Raw genomic sequence first — 16,917 nt, forward strand, 5'->3', positions numbered from 1 at the left:
TGGAAAATGTTGCAGGGCTCCTGTGATTGGTGGCCGCGACTTGTCTTTCAAACACGCACGGCTCGAGTACGGCGAGCCAGAGGCACACGCCAAACTGACGCGCTTTACGGAACGAAACAGAATATAAATGAACACTCATAAGCAAAAACATATGACAGACTGATTTTTTATTTTCCGTCAGTGGGACAGAGCTACAAAAGACGTTATTTTACAACGGAATACATTCCCTTATAAACTGCTACAAAGTGACTGGCCTTGAATGTAAGCAGGAAGAGAAGGACACACACAGTCACTCTACATGTAATTTCCACCAAGTGTCACACAAACTAACAAGTGGCCTCTCTGATTGAACCATGGTTGACCAGTTGTCCCACCCAATTTACAACATGTCCTCGTCAATGCACATTTCAGGCCGAGTGTTTGAATCATTCTAAGAGGGAGAGCTGGCAGTGCAGTCCTCCTGCTACTGTCATGTGGACACCCACTGCTGATCCAGCAACCCAGGTTGTAGGTGGAAAGATATTACGTTATCTTATTTTTGGGACACACATTTTATCCATTTAAATGCTGCCAACACTGAGTGGTAGACTGATGCTCATTTCAAACCTGTGGACACTGAGGCTAAAACTGCAGAAGATAAAATGTGAATCTGGATTACAAGAGTGGTCTGTCACTGCAAGAGTGAGCTGAGGTGTCAGTGTAGCTGCCTGCATGTGAGAGGAAGGATGCAAATGTCAAAGACCAACCAAAGTCAAGCCATGGCATGAAACAAGAGGGGCCTCTTTGGAAATACAGCTGTAGTCCTTTAAAAAAAATATTAAAAATGAAAGCGATTGTTGTAATAAATACACAAGTAATTAAGACCTGAAGCAGTAAAACACCTCCAAGGCAGTGTAGTCAGTGTAATCAAATAAAGCAGGGATGTGTTTATTTCCATTTTTCTTACATGACACCTACAGAATTTACTTCTATTCTCAGGTCATACAGGATCTGCTATCAATAATTTGTTAATCAGTTCAACATCCCAATCTGTGATTCTTGAAGGAAAGTGGCTTCCTCCTTTCATTAAATTGAAACATGATTTGACACAGCAGTCACAGCATGTGCTTATCCACAACATGATATGAATTGTATCGTTAGATGCAGTCGATAGCATAAGTATTGGCACAGTAGGACATCACAACACAAATAGACACAAGTACAAAAACATAATGACAGCTGTCTCAATACTTACGATACTGACTTCATAAAGATGCATCATGATGACAGACATTGTGACATACTCCCGCTAAAGGGTTGAGCTTTCAGTTCACTCACATGCCAACAGCCATTGCTATTCACTCTGGACTCACTGACAACACATTTCACTTGTTTCTTGGATTTAACAACCTTCCTAATGTGAGAACAGATCCTTCACCACTTGAATCATGTGAGATACAAGTTCACCTGCGGAATTCTTTCAGCTTCAACAGTGTTGGAAGTGAAATGGAGACTGGGATACAAACAGAGCCTACACATGAGGACAGTTTTTCATATGTAAAAGGGGTAAATAAAAACAAACAAGACATCCTGCTGGCAAACAACAAACTGCCAATAGACCCTGTCACCTTTCATCTACTGCCACCATCTGGTTCAGTTTCTCTCTTTTTTCCCTCTGCAGATTTAGCTCATCAACTAAACTATTTGGCTAAAATCAACACTCCTGAAAAGTCCTACACATGTGCACCAGCGTTAACGACAGATCCTGCACCTAACACCTCTCAGGTTCATAAACACTGCAGCAGTAATCATAATGAGGTCAGAGCCACAGACGAAAGACGTGTTTCTCATTCAAATGACGCCTGTTGGTTGTGGAGCATTTTCTCTGACCAGTTTCTAAAGGAGACACACTGATTTTTCACTTCAGCAGCTAACTGACCTAACCAATCCACTACAACAGCTCTACTGTACATCTCACATTTCTGAAGCCTATAATGTTCAAGGTTTTTGTTGGGACTAGTCTGTCGGTTCCCCTGCAGTCATTCTGACACAGTGTATTTGCACCACATTTAAAAGTGTCTCTAATACTTTTATTTCCTGCTAACATCATATGACCCATCATATGAGTTCTGCAGCTTTCCATGAATGCTGACTGTATGAGGCGAATAAATCTCTTCTAAGACCATTCAGCAGCATGGTTTGTGGAAATTCTCTAAAGCAGTGTTTCCAACCTTTTCCAACTCTTGGCCCACTTAAAAATCTCAACAATGTTGGTGGCCCTTATCTGACCCCATAACAATACAGTAGCCAAATAATATGTTCTCAGAGCACTTTTTATTTTAATGATAACTTTCAGGATTGCATCAGACCCAGATACAAACAAGTATACGATATGGTCTGGCAGACAACAACATAAGAGTTCCTATCATTGGCTTTAAGTTTTTCAACATATTTTTGAAAGATAATTACTTTCAAACAATTTGTCGCCCCACTTGCAATACCTTTGCAGCCCTGACCCACAGGTTGGGAACCACTGCTTGAAAGCTCAGTTCCATTTTGACATAACTAATTAGCCACAGACAGCACTGAGACTGAATATTAATGTGGAGCACCCTGATAAAGGTACAGCAATAACTGAGTCTGAATGCAAACATGTGGAACCTCTATTTCTACTGTAAATGAGTTGTACTGACAGTGAACTGAGCCCAGGCTCTGACTCATCCTCTACTGTGGACTCAGCTGGTGGGCGGCCTCCTGCAGCATCTCTATTTGATGAAGCTGTAGACAAATGACCCAAGGACCAGGGCCAAAATCACACAGCAGCAGAAGATCATCATTTGTTTCTGGATGCAGACACAGACAGGAAGATGGTGTTAGATGACAACCCCCCCCACAACTTTGCTCTTAACATCAGTCCAAACAAATCCTAGACAGAGCAGCACAACCGAATTTGAATTTAGGAGGGGGGCAAGACCAGATGTAAATGGTTCAAGACCCGGTCCTGTATTTCTCCACCCTGTAAGAGTGAACCACAGAAGTGTCTAAACCACCAACTTCAGAGTAATACAGCTGTTATTAGGGTTCTAACCCCGAAGGGATTGTCTTCTGCTGCGGCTCAGGTTTATTAGTGCCACGGGTGCTCAGCTCCGAGGCACTCCTCTACAGCTAGAATAGCTGAGAGGAGTGCCTCGGGGCGGAGCATCTATTAATATTCCTCAGACTTATTATTATTCTTCCGCCAAATTTTGGCGCATAACTCGTCCTGCAGCTTTGAGAAAACCCCAGTAATATATACATCAAAACGTGCGTCTTGATCCCGAAAGAGGTGCTATGACTTTTGGTGTTAAAATTCCAATTTTTCCCAAAGTTATTCCCAAAATACTGGGAATAATAATGCATTAGGAATGCATTGGAAGAAGTATGAATGCAAATGGCCACATGGTGGCTCTGTAACTATGGCTCAAAAAAGTAATTTTCAAAAGGCCACGCCCCTCACACTGTCTGATTGACTTGAAATTTGAAGTCCAGCTCAATGTGCTCTACAAAAAAGCCCCTGGACCATTAAAGTGCACCTGGATACATTTTTTGCAAATTTGGATAATTTGAAAAACAGTAAAATGAAAAGAACTTTATGAATTTTGAGATTATAAACCCTAACCCAAATTGTAGTACACAACATTGGGAGATGAATATACAAATTTCTATTATAAATGAGCAAGATCAGTGATAAAATATAGCCGCCATCAATTAAAATATCTTTGCAAAAGGTGGGGCTTACTTAATATTGGCCATAACTCATTAACCATTAGTCCAATCATTATGAAACATGGTCCATATCTTTGTTCCACAACAGGGAACAGGCTTACCTGATCCTGACCTCTAGAGGGCGCCATAAATGCCAAAAATACGTACCTAAAAATCTGGTGAACAGATTTTTACCAAAATTGGTACACATGTTCTGAAGGTGAGTATTAACGAAAATCTGAAGTGCCATATTGATTGATGAAAAATATCCCATTCAGCCATATGGTGGCGGTATAATTAAGTGTTGAAATTGTACAATATTTGAAAGGTTGCACTCGCCACACTGAGAGTCCTATTGTCTTCAAATGTACCTCGCAGCTCAATAGTCTCTATAAAAAGCCTCTGTGATAATAGCGACTACCATTATGGATATGGAGCTAATTAGCATAACATTAAAAACAGTAACATGAATAGAATGTTCCGAATTTTTACTTTATCAATACCAGATTTGGTATGCAGCCTTGGGTGACTGAGAGGTACATTTCTTTTACAAATGAGCAAGATGTCTTTGTAAAGGGCGACATTTGTTCAATCATCATAAAACTTGATAGAGATCCTTAGTTTCTTATAGTGAGTAGGTCTACCAAAGCATTAATTAACTACAATTTCACTGCAATTGAGCGCAAAACGGTTAGAACCTGCGAATTGCCGCTTGCGGCTATAATTATTATTATTATTACATGACTTTTTCAAAACACTTTACCAACACAGTACAAAAGTTAATGTCACATCTCAAAATGCACTAATGCAACAAAACACTGATTGTACTGTCAGGCTCTGAGCCTATCTTCTGATTGGCTGACTGTTTTCTGAGTGAAAAATATAGCAGATTTCAGGTAAACAGTCAGAGAAACTAAATCCTGCAAGGTTGGATGGTGGGTCCAGGTGGGTGGGGCTTGATGACTGCTTTGTTGTGACATCACAAAGTTCCAGAAGTCCTGACGGCTGGTTTTAAGGCTCAGTTTCTGAATACAAGATGCGTGCATTTCTCTGTGCACTGAGCGCTTTGAAACTTTCACAGTGTTAACATTGAACCTAGACCTGCTTTATAATAAACAACACATGGACTTTATCTTCAGACTGTATGGACCTTTAACAATGTTTCAGCAGGTCATTACATCCATGTTGCTGTTGAATCAACTTACCCTGCGTGCCTCCTGCTGGTATTTGGCTGCTTTCTTGGTGTCAGCCACCGCCCTCTCTACAAATCCTACTGACTGGTCCATGTTACTCTCGATCCTGTCAATCATGCCACCCTGGAGGTGGGCAGGACAAGATGGAGTAATGTGATAGACAAGAACATACAAGGACCAACAGACAGACAGACAGACAGATCGACTGACAGACAGACAGACAGACAGTTGGAAAGACAGACAGAGAGTTTGATAGACCGACAGACAGACAGACAGACAGACAGACAGACAGACAGACAGACAGACAGACAGACAGGCAGACAGAGAGTTAGACAGACAGACAGACCGACACACCGACAGATAGACACACTGACACACCGACAAACAGTCAGACAGACAGCCCGACACACTGACAGACAGACAGACAAACCGACGCACCGACACACAGTCAGACAGTTGGACAGACAGACAAACAGACAGTCAGACAGACAGACCATCAGTCAGACAGGTAGACAGTCAGTCAGACAGGTAGACAGACAGACAGGACATGTGTATGTCTGTGATATTGGCACAGGAAGTTTAGCAGCTGTATAATATAATGTTCAGCCTGGACAAGCTGACATTAGCTCAGTTCTCCTGAACCACTCTGGGAACAGCTGCTCCTTTATCACAATGTTTTCATAACAATATGATATCATAACAGCCAAAGCACAGGGTCACAGTGGAGACGATAACTCCAAACCAGATTATCAATAAAGGAGCTATTTTACAAAGTTTGGAGAAATCAGATTAATTCGCTTAAACTGAATAACCTGCATCATTGTCATTTGATGAGTTACTAATCTGAGCTCCTGAACTGTTTTACTGACCAGACAGTGGTTTTTACAGCTGCTGACACTGAGCTCACTTCAAAGCTCTTCACACAGTCAGGTCAACAGCCACCATCAAAACCTCTGTGTGTTTATATTTTATATACTTTATATTTTACACATGGTCACGTAGTTGTGTCAACACCGGTACATTTATGGTTCAAACTAAATCACTGTAGTTTTTTTTGCTGCATATACATATAAAAAGAAGTAAAACTGTATAAACTCCAACTCTTGGACACAGTGATGCTGGACATGTGGACGTGTCTGCAGAAGACTGTCAGGGCCGGATCAGACATATTTTTAATAAAGGAGTATAGTTTTCTATTTTAGTTTGATTGAGTGAATCTAAAGATCTGTGACAGGTGCTGAGAAATAAATCTGTATATGCTACATCACAGACAGTAGTTATCACAATCAGAATCAGAATCAGAATCGCTTTATTCGCCAAATGTACACAGTACACAGGAATTTGACTTGGTGATATAAGGGCAAGAGGGCAGGAACAAGCATAAAACAGTCAATTAAAACAACATAAAATTTTAAGTTAAGAAATACAATACAAATACACTGTATATTATTGCACGGTTAAGTGTTGCTGTTTTGAGTTCAGTTATATTGCACAGATGGGGGTGTGGGGGTGCAATTGGGTGACTAGGATGGGTTGTTGAGGAGAGTGATGGCACCTGCTGTCACGCGGTGAGGTCAAGTTGGGGTTTTTCCTGTCTCCATGTCTTGTCATTTCCTGTTTTATTTTGAAAGGTTAACTCTCCTCTCGTTTCAGGTCACTTTCCCTTCCTCATGTGTCACCTGTCTGAGTGTCTTCCCTGATTCCTGATTGTGTCCACCTGTTTCCCATTTGCCCTCATGTGTCTTATAGTCTGCATCTCCCTTTGTCCTGTGCCAGAGTGTCTCGTTCCTGTCGTGCACCCCAGCCTACTATCACAGTCCATGCCTTGCCTTGTCTTTGCCTTATTATACTTAGTCTTCACCACCATGTGAGTGATTTTTTGTTTGTAATTTCATAGAATAGAGTTTTCTGTTTGTCAAGTTTATAGTAGTTTTTGTAACCTCCATGTGAGTGATTTTTGTTTGTATTCTCATAGTATAGAGCTTTTGGTTTGTCAAGTTTGTAGCAGTTTTTGTAGCCTCCTTGTGGAGTGATGATCTGTTGGTTTATTCCTTTTTGTTTCAGCAGTTTTGTCCCTCCATTTGGAGTGGGTTTTTGTTTATTAGATTCTTTCCCTGATAGCATAATTTTTCATAGCTGGTTTTATTTGTCACTCCCTCTCGAGGTAGGAGTATTTAAATAAAGGCTGCCTTATTGTCACTCTGCATCTGAGTCCTCATTCTAGCCCAGGCCTGACAGTACATTCTGGCCAGTATGGACTCAGCAGAGGATCAACAGCTGGCAGAGTACCTGCGTGCCCAAGAGGCCCGTCTCTCCCGTCAGGAGGAGTTTCAGACGGCTTTGGCTCACCAGTTGAGTCTCCTTACGGCTCAAATTCAGGGCCTGCAGGATCGTCCTGCTCAGACCACCACAGCCTCCGAGTCTCCGGCAGCTGTTGCTGCTTCCGCCCCGGCTGTGCCCAGCATCGGGGCTGGCAGTAGGTTAGCCCAACCAGAGAAATTCTCTGGGGAACCGGGACTATGTAAGACTTTTATCATTGACTGTTCATAGCATTATGAGCTATCTCCCCAGGCTTTCCCCACTGACCGGTCCAGGATAGCCTTCATGATGTCCCATCTGACCGGACGAGCCAAGGCTTGGGCCTCAGCAGAGTGGGCTCGGGACTCTCCACTTTGCACCTCCTTCACAGACTTTCAAGCAGCTTTGCAAAAGACTTTTGACCCAGTTACGACTGACCGGGAAAGGGCGCAGGAACTGAGCAGACTAAAGCAAGGCAGCGACTCTGTTTGTGACTACGCCATCCACTTCCGCACCTTGGCTGCGGAGAGCGGGTGGAACTCTACCGCCCTGTATGATGTGTTCCTGAAGGGGCTGGCAGCCTCCATTCAAGATCTTCTCGTGCCTTTGGATCTACCCCCAGATTTAGACTCCCTCATCGCGCTTGCCATCCGGACGGACAATAGGGTCCGCCAACTCAGACAGCAACGTGGCGGCCGATCTTCAGAGAGACCCACGCGCACCCAAGCACCGGACTGGCCAGCTCCCCGCCGTCCACCGCTGGAGCAGCGTCGTCATTTCCCCGCGGAGGGAGAGGAGGAGCCCATGCAGCTGGGAAGGGCTCGGCTGACTCCTGAGGAGCGACGGAGACGACAGCAGGAGGGCCGGTGCTTTTATTGCGGTGAATTAGGTCATCTTGTCGCCGTCTGCTCAGCCAAGAGATCCACAGTGGTGAGTCAGTTCACTGCTTCAAGCTCTGTTTTACGTACCCTCACCACAGTCAAGGTAATGCACCACACCGCCACAGATCTTGATGCGCTTATTGACTCAGGGGCTGATGAGAGTTTGATGGACTGGGGTTTAGCTGAGGAACTGGGACTCAAATCCGAACTCTTAGTTAAGCCAATCAAGGCCAAAGCTCTCAACGGTAAAGAACTGTTCACCATCACACACATCTCTGAACCCCTCAAATTGCACATAAACCAACATAGAGAACACATATGTTTTTATTTATTCAAGTCTCCTTCTCATACACTGCTTCTGGGACTGCCATGGCTGTTTCACCACAACCCTCATGTAAACTGGAGAACTGGGGAAATTATGGGGTGGGGGGAGGACTGTATTGGAGACTGCTTTGACATCTCGACTCAGGGAAGATGTTACTGTGGCTAACCTTGCCTCTGCTAATCCTGCCACAGACTCCGAGTACCCGGACCTGAGCTCCGTGCCTTCCTGCTACCACCGCCTTCGGGAGGTATTTAGTAAAAACAAGGCCATGTCACTCCCTCCACATCGGCCATATGACTGTGCAATTGAACTGATTCCAGGCTCCACCATACCCAAGGGCCGTCTGTACTCGGTCTCTGGGCCAGAGAGGGTGGCCATGCAGGAGTACATCGACCTCACTGAAGGCAGGGTTGATCCGCCCTTCATCATCTCCAGCAGGGACCGGCTTCTTCTTTGTGGGCAAGAAGGATGGTTCCCTTAGACCTTGAATAGACTACAGTCCTCTTAATGACATTACAATTAAAAACCGTTACCCACTTCCTCTCATGTCTTCTGTGTTTGACCAGCTCCAGCAGGCCAAAGTGTTCACAAAGCTAGACCTTCGCAATGCTTACCATTTGGTCTGAATAAGAGAGGGTGACGAGTGGAAAACAGGTTTTAACACACCAAATGGTCATTACGAGTACCTGGTCATGCTGTTCGGGTTAACCAATGCGCCTGCTGTGTTCCAAGCTATGATTAATGAGGTACTCAGGGATTTTCTCGACCATTTTGTTTATGTTTACATTGATGATATTCTCATTTACTCCCCTGACCTTGACTCACACCAAGACCATGTAACCAGAGTACTTAAAAGATAGTTGGAAAATAATCTCTACGTCAAAGCGGAAAAGAGTGAGTTCCATGCCGACACCGTCTCCTTCCTGGGCTTCATTGTAGCCCCTGGAAGAGTGCAGATGGACCCGGCTAAAATTAGCGCTGTAGTCGAGTGGCCCACACCTGATAGCCGCAAGAAGGTTCAGCAGTTTCTCGGTCTCGCTAACTTTTACAGGTGGTTTATCAAGGGCTTTAGCGCAAAAGCTGCCCCTCTCCATGCTCTTACTTCCTCTCAGGTGTGGTTCCACTGGTCTCCAGAGGCGGAGACAGCCTTCCAGACCCTCAAGCGTCGCTTTACCTCGGCTCCCATCCTCACCATGCCAGACACCCAGCGACAGTTTGTGGTCGAAGTAGACGCCTCCAACGAAGGGATCGGGGCAGTTCTCTCTCAACGGTCGGAGCAGGATGGTAAGATGCATCCCTGTGCCTTCTTGTCACGACGGCTGTCCAAAGCTGAGCGGAACTATGATGTCGGCAGCCGGGAACTGCTGGCGGTCAAGGTCGCTCTGGAGGAGTGGAGACATTGGCTTGAGGGGGCTAACCATCCATTTATAGTCTGGACTGATCACAAAAACCTTGAATATATCAGAAAGGCCAAGAGACTTAATTCTCGCCAGGCCAGGTGGGCTCTTTTTTTTAACCGTTTTACTTTTTCCCTCTCTTACAGGCCGGGGTCTCGCAACGTCAAACCAGACACCCTGTCTCAACTCTTTGACCCCGAGCCTGTTGCCAAGAAACCAGAAACTATCCTCCCACTAACCTGTGTGGTTGGAGCGGTGACTTGGCAGATAGAAAATGAGGTCAAGCAGGCCTCTGGTGAGGCTCCGCCACCTTGTGGGTGCCCAGAGAATCGCTTGTTTGTCCCGGTTGAATTGCGCCCACAGGTGATCCACTGGGCTCACACCTCGCTGCTTTCCTGCCATCCGGGAGTTCGGAGGACAATGTTCGCCATCTCTCGGAGGTTCTGGTGGCCATCCATGGAGCCGGAGGTCCGGGAGTACGTAGAGGCATGTTCGGTCTGCGCCCGAAACTGTCGCCGTATCTGGGCAGCCGCCCGGCAGGTGTTAATTCGCCAAGGGGACTGAGTCAAGAAGACTGCGGACCGCAAGAGACGACCCGCCCCAGCCTACCAGCCAGGTCAGAGGGTGTGGCTGTTGGCTAAGGATCTCCACCTCAGGGTTCCCTCCAAGAAGCTGGCGCCACGGTTCGTTGGTCCGTTCCCCATCACCAAGATCATCGGTCCTGCAGCAGTCCGCCTTCGCCTGCCTCGATCCCTTCGTGTTCACCCTACCTTCCACATGAGCCAGATCAAACCTGCGAAGGAGAGTCGGATGGTTCCAGCTGCCACACCTCCGCCGCCACCTGAAGTGGTAGACGGCGGTCCAGTTTACAAGGTCAAGCAGTTGTTGGCGGTACGCAGCCGGGGCCGGGGTAGACAATACCTGGTGGACTGGGAAGGCTATGGACCTGAGGAAAGACAATGGATCCCTTCCCGCTACAGTGTAGACCTGACCCTCATAGAGGACTTTCATAGGGCCCACCCTGAACAGCCTGGGCCGTCAGGTGTCGGCCCTAGAGGGGGGGGTACTGTCACGCGGTGAGGTCAAGTTGGGGTTTGTCCTGTCTCCATGTCTTTTCATTTCCTGTTTTATTTTGAAAGGTTAACTCTCCTCTCGTTTCATGTGTCACCTGTCTGAGTGTCTTCCCTGATTCCTGATTGTGTCCACCTGTTTCCCATTTGCCCTCATGTGTCTTATAGTCTGCGTCTCCCTTTGTCTTGTGCCAGAGTGTCTCGTTCCTGTCGTGCACCCCAGCCTACTATCACAGTCCATGCCTTGCCTTGTCTTTGCCTTATTATACTTAGTCTTCACCTCCATGTGAGTGATTTTTTGTTTGTAATTTCATAGAATAGAGTTTTTTGTTTGTCAAGTTTATAGTAGTTTTTGTAACCTCCATGTGAGTGATTTTTGTTTGTATTCTCATAGAATAGAGTTTTCTGTTTGTCAAGTTTATAGTAGTTTTTGTAACCTCCATGTGAGTGATTTTTGTTTGTATTCTCATAGTATAGAGCTTTTGGTTTGTCAAGTTTGTAGCAGTTTTTGTAGCCTCCTTGTGGAGTGATTTTCTGTTGGTTTATTCCTTTTTGTTTCAGCAGTTTTGTCCCTCCATTTGGAGTGGGTTTTTGTTTATTAGATTCTTTCCCTGATAGCATAATTTTTCATAGCTGGTTTTATTTGTCACTCCCTCTCGAGGTAGGAGTATTTAAATAAAGGCTGCCTTATTGTCACTCTGCGTCTGAGTCCTCATTCTAGTCCAGGCCTGACACCTGCAAAGAATCTATTCTGGTGTTTTGTGATCCTGGTCCTGATGAAGCAGAACCTACAGCCAGATGGGAGTCTTTTAATGAGGCAGTAGGCTGGGTGAGTTCTGTCTGCATCCTGTTGGCCTGTTTCCTGGCCCTGGTGTCATGCAGTACACGCATAGGCAGCTGCTCCTGGCCTGTGAGCCTGGTAGCTGTGTGCACAATGTGGTTCAGTCTGTGCTTGGTGTGGGCAGTGGCTGCAGGGTGCCACACAGTGATTGAGGTGGTGAGAACACTCTCTATGGCGGCTCTGTAAAACTGGGAGTGAACCTTTGGGGAGACATTCATCTTACGGAGCAGCCTGTGGAAGTACATCCTCTGGTGGGCTCGCTTGATGACCTTTGATGAGTGTGTCACCCACTTCAGGTCGCAGGTGATGGTGGTGCCCAGGTACATCACAGATTCCACCACCTTTGCAGCTGAGATGTTGATGAGAAGTGGATGGTGTATGGAGGGTGTCTCCACTGTCTTGTTGACTTTGAGCTCCAGGTTGTTGTCTGTTCACCATGCTGTGAGTTGAGACACTGTGTCCCTGTAGGCTGACTTATCACTGTCCTAGATGAGGCCTTGGACCATGGTGTCATCAGCAAACTTGACCGGCTTGATGGAGGGGTGGCTGGAGGTGCAGTCTTTGGTGTACAGGGAGAAGAGATATGGGGAGAGGACATGGCCTTGTGGAGCTCCAGTGTTGGTGGTGAAGGGGGCAGACATGTGGGGGCCAAGCCACACCTGCTGCTTCCTGTTGGTTAGAAAGTCTGTAATCCACTCATAGATAGGGCGCAGCTTGGTGTAGTTGGGGATGGTAGTATTGAAGTCTGAACTGAAGTCTATGAAAAGGGCTCTGGCATAGGAACTGGGTGTGTCCAAGTGCAGTAATATGTGGTGAAGGCTGAGGTTGAAAGCATTGTCCACAGAACGGTTAGTTCTGTAGGCGAACTGATACAGGTCCAACAGGGGGTCAGTGATTGATTGGAGGAAGGACAGGATGAATCTTTCAAAGCACTTCATGACTACAGATGTCAGAGCAGCAGGTCTGTCGTCATTCAGGCATGTGATCGTGTCCCTCTTTGGAATTGAGGATGATTTGAAGCAGGGTGGAACCCTGCATTCAGAGATGGACTGACTGAAGATGGCTGAGAACACTGGTGATAGCTGGGTGGCACAGTGTCTCAGTGTGACTGGGGAGATGCCATCAGGTCCTGGGCCTTTCCTTAAGCTCAGTCTTGAGAAGAGCTTATGGACATCCTGTGACACTGCTTCCTGTGAACCAAAAATTTTCTGTGAGATTGATAACAGCTCTCTGCTGTCTTTCCTGACTCTCCTTACTCTATATCTTCTAAATCTCTCTGATTCTACAATTGATTGGTTAACTGTCATTATCTTCTAACTTCATTGGGTGTTAGATTCAGCCCACCTGGGATCTTAAACAGGATTTTAAACAGAATTCTCTCTTTTTAAGTAGTTGCTTGTTTGCTTAGCTTGCTAGCCTAGCTTAGGCTATTCCACTAGCCTTTCAGCTAATGCTACCTCGCTGTTGTAACTATGGCTTGTGTTGGCTGTTCCACTTTCACAGACAGGGTGTCTCTACTAGAGAGACGTGTCCGACCACTAGCTCCAGCTACAACCATGTAGTTATTCATGTTGGCGCCAACAACGTAAGGATGAAGCAGTCAGAGGTCACAAAAGTTAGCCTTGTTAGGACGTTTGAGTTTGCCAGAAAGATGAGTCTGCATCGATTAACTGTCTCTGGTCCCTTACCCATGCAGGGTACTAAAGACGAGGTTTACAGTAGGCTTATATCTCTGAACCGCTGGCTCGTCTGTCACTGTAGAGAGCAGGGATATAGTTTTGTAGATAACTGGCCTTCTTTCTGGGGCTGCCCTGACCTGCTGAAAGCAGATGGAACTTCATCCTACTAGAAAAGGTGCTGCTGTTTTGTTTAGTAATATAGAAAAAGGTGTTTACAGCAGGTTTGACACTAGGGACGTAGTGCTCGGCAGGTCGCAGGTGATTAGAGAGCCTGCTGGAGTTATAGGAAGCGCGGTTTTGGAGTCCACTAGTCTAGCATCTAAGTCTAGGGAGGGAAATCCCCATAATCTAGACTATCTGCCTGATAGCCACATTTATAATATTGAGATAATCTCCCTCTCCCGCCGTACTACTCATCAGTCTCTTGAACATGCAAATCTCCACACATTGGTCACCATTCCTATAACCTGTGGCAATGAAGTGTCTCACAAAGCATCTGACACATTTCTCCAAAACAGAATCACTACTGTGTCCTCACACTGTCACATTCACAGGCCCTCTAGATTTTTCCTTCCAAAATAAGATAAAAAAATGTCTTACTCCTATTAAGGCTTTGTTTACCAGAAGCCTTACGGACCAGCCTGTTGCTGACAACTCCAGCCTTAACAGGACCCTGAAATTTGATTTCCTGAACATTAGAAAACTGTCCAGTAAAACATTACTAATAAAGGACTTGATTCTTGAGCATAAGCTGGATATGATTGGTCTCTGTGAAACATGATTTAAACCAAATGTTATCCTTCCTCTTATTGAGGCTTCCCCTCCTGATTATAATAATGCTGCTTGAGCCACTAAGCAAGGTGGGGGTGTGGCTTTAATCTATAAATCAGATTTCAGGCGAATGACTAAACGGGAAGTGACCTTTCGAGGCTCTTATATTGAAACCTTCTACATCAGCTAAGATCAGCCCTCTCCAGGATGACAGACCACCACCAATTCACCTTGTGGTACTATACAGACCATCAGGCCCTTATTCACAGTTTTTAGAAGAATTTGGTGAATTTATCTCAGGTCTTGTCACTGACACTGACAACATTACAATTATTGGTGACTTTAATATTCACTTAAATAAGGCCTGAGATCCTCTAAGTAAAGTCTTTCCAGCAATTATTGACACTTTTGGTTTCACCCAGTTTGTGGCTGAACCACCTTACTGCAATGGCAATACTCTAGAATTGATCCTATCCCGTGGAATTGAGGTCTCTAGTCTGACTGTCTCTCCCCTCACTTCTGCAATCTCTGATCACTTTTTATCGAGTTTGAAGCAACATTAGCCTGTCTTCACAATACTAGCTCAAATGTATTAAATAAAATAAATTGTAAATTGTTTATAAACACAGCTCTGTCTAGCCTCTTGGACTCAGTTGCTTCTCTCACCACTAAAACCAGACGGTTAAAGAGGTCTACACTATGGTTTACTGAAGAAGCACCAGCCCTGAAAAAGTCCTGCAGGAGATTGGAGAATAAATGGTGCAAATCAAAATATGAAGCATTCTGCTTTCAGCAGCACAAGTATGTGTTAAAATACAAGTGTGCTCTCTCCACTGCTAGAGCAGCCTACTTCTCTCAGTTAATCAGTAAGAATAAACACAATCATAGATTTCTTTTTGACGCTGTAGCTAAACTCACTCAGCAGCAGCCGTCTCTTAGCTGCCTGCCCTTTATAGCCCATGACTTTCTAGAATTTTTCAGTAATGGAATAGACAAGATTAGACATAAAATCACCTCTTCTCCAGCTTCTACAGAACCAGCAGAGCATTACATTGAGTCCCTGTTAACTTCTCCTTTAACAAATTTTCTGTCTAGTGGCCCCTCTACCAGCTAAGCTCTCCAAAGACCTCTGGGACTTTCAGTGCTGAACTTTATTAATTTATCACTCACTTCTGGCACTGTTTCCAGTAGCTTTAAGCCTACTGTGGTTAAACCTTACTTAAAAAAAACATACCTTGATCCAGGATCTTTAAATAATTATCAACCAGTCTCAAACCTTTCTTTCTTTTCTATAAGTACTGGAAAAAGATGTATCTCAGGAGCTTTAGTCTCATTTGTCCAATAGCCTGTCACTCCACTGAGACAGCGCTCACTAAAGTAGTAAGTGATCTTCTGATCTCTATGGATTCGGACTCCACCTCTGTGCTCCTCCTGGATCTCAGTACAGTTTTTGATACTATAGATCACTGTATTCTCTTAGACTGACTTGAAAGCAAATTTGGTGTTTCTGGCCTGGCCCTCACCTGGTTAAAGTCCTACTTATCTGACAGAACACAGTGTGTCTCCTATACCCCTGGTATAGTACCCCTGGGCTCTGTTCTTGGCCCTCTGTGTTTCTCTATATATTTTGCCTCTTGGTCAAATTATTCACTGTCATGGAAATTAATATGCATTGTTATACAGACGATACTCAGATGTATGTGCCTATAAAGGCTGATGATGCCTCTCACATTACGAATTTAGAGGTCTATTTGCCTGCTGTGAAAAGCTGGATGTCTTGTAACTTTTTGCTCCTAAATTCAGACAAAACTGAGATGCTGGTTGTTGGCCCGACCTGAAATAGACACCAGTTTGATCAAATAACAGTAACTCTTGATAACTGTGTGATTTCTCATTGTCTGACAGCCAAAAATCACCAAAAGTGTTTTTTCATCTACGTAACATAGCTAGGATTCGGTCTTTTGACTTTATTATTGTAACATTTTATTTTCTGGCCTTCCACATGCTCGTATTAAAAGTCTTCAAATGGTTCAGAATTCTGCAGCTTAAATTGTTACTAAATCCAGAAAATTTGACCATATTACACCAATTTTAGCTTCCCTTCATTGGTTTCCTGTCCATATCAGATCACACTTTAAGGTTCTCTTGATGGCATATAAGGTTCTAAATGGACTTGCTCCTTCATACCTGTGTGATCTGCTTAAACCTTATACTCTTGTGCTCTCTGGCCCAGAATTTAGGGCTCCTGTCTGTTCCCAGATTTTAAAAGACATCTGCTGGCTGCAGAGCCTTTTCCTATCAGGTCACTCTGCTCTGGAACAGCCTCCCTGCTGATATCAGACTGTCTGACTCCATTCAGACTTTCATATCTAAACTTGAAACATATTTTTATGCCTTAACTTTCAGTTAGATGCTTATTCTTTTACAAACTCAGGCTTTGTACCTGTTTCCATCCTACCACCGGCAGGTGGCCCTCAGATGGCCTCCCACCATGGTGTTTTGGTGCATATCAATAACAATAAACATAGTAGGAAGAAAAGAAATATAAACTAGCAATTAGTGCAGGTTAGATATAAGTAGAAAAAACTAACAATAAGATAAAATGAAATAGAATATTTACAATAAAATGTGAAGAAATATGGAGAAAGAATAAATAGAAATGATAAATATATATACAGTATATGCAAAATGTCTGAGGGGGTGTGCAATAGTTCACAGGGGAGGGGAGGGGTGTCAGTG

At 44.6% G+C, this 16,917-nt stretch overlaps 1 protein-coding gene across 1 annotated transcript in view; it reads right to left on the reverse strand.

Moving 5' to 3' along the window:
* Window positions 1-165: 165 nt before the first annotated feature.
* Window positions 166-16,917, reverse strand: part of LOC111230453 (syntaxin-3-like) — a 33,967-nt gene continuing 17,215 nt past the window's right edge. The window contains exons 9-10 of the mRNA XM_022757199.1: window positions 4,929-5,039; window positions 166-2,822 (exon numbers count right to left, since the gene is read on the reverse strand). Of these exons, the coding sequence (XP_022612920.1) occupies window positions 2,745-2,822; window positions 4,929-5,039 (189 nt within the window). The 3' untranslated portion in view covers window positions 166-2,744. The remainder of the gene's footprint in view (window positions 2,823-4,928; window positions 5,040-16,917) is intronic.

Source organism: Seriola dumerili, unplaced genomic scaffold (assembly GCF_002260705.1).
Source record: "Seriola dumerili isolate Sdu_G_001 unplaced genomic scaffold, Sdu_1.0 BDQW01000267.1, whole genome shotgun sequence".
Classification (NCBI taxonomy): Eukaryota; Metazoa; Chordata; class Actinopteri; order Carangiformes; family Carangidae; genus Seriola; species Seriola dumerili.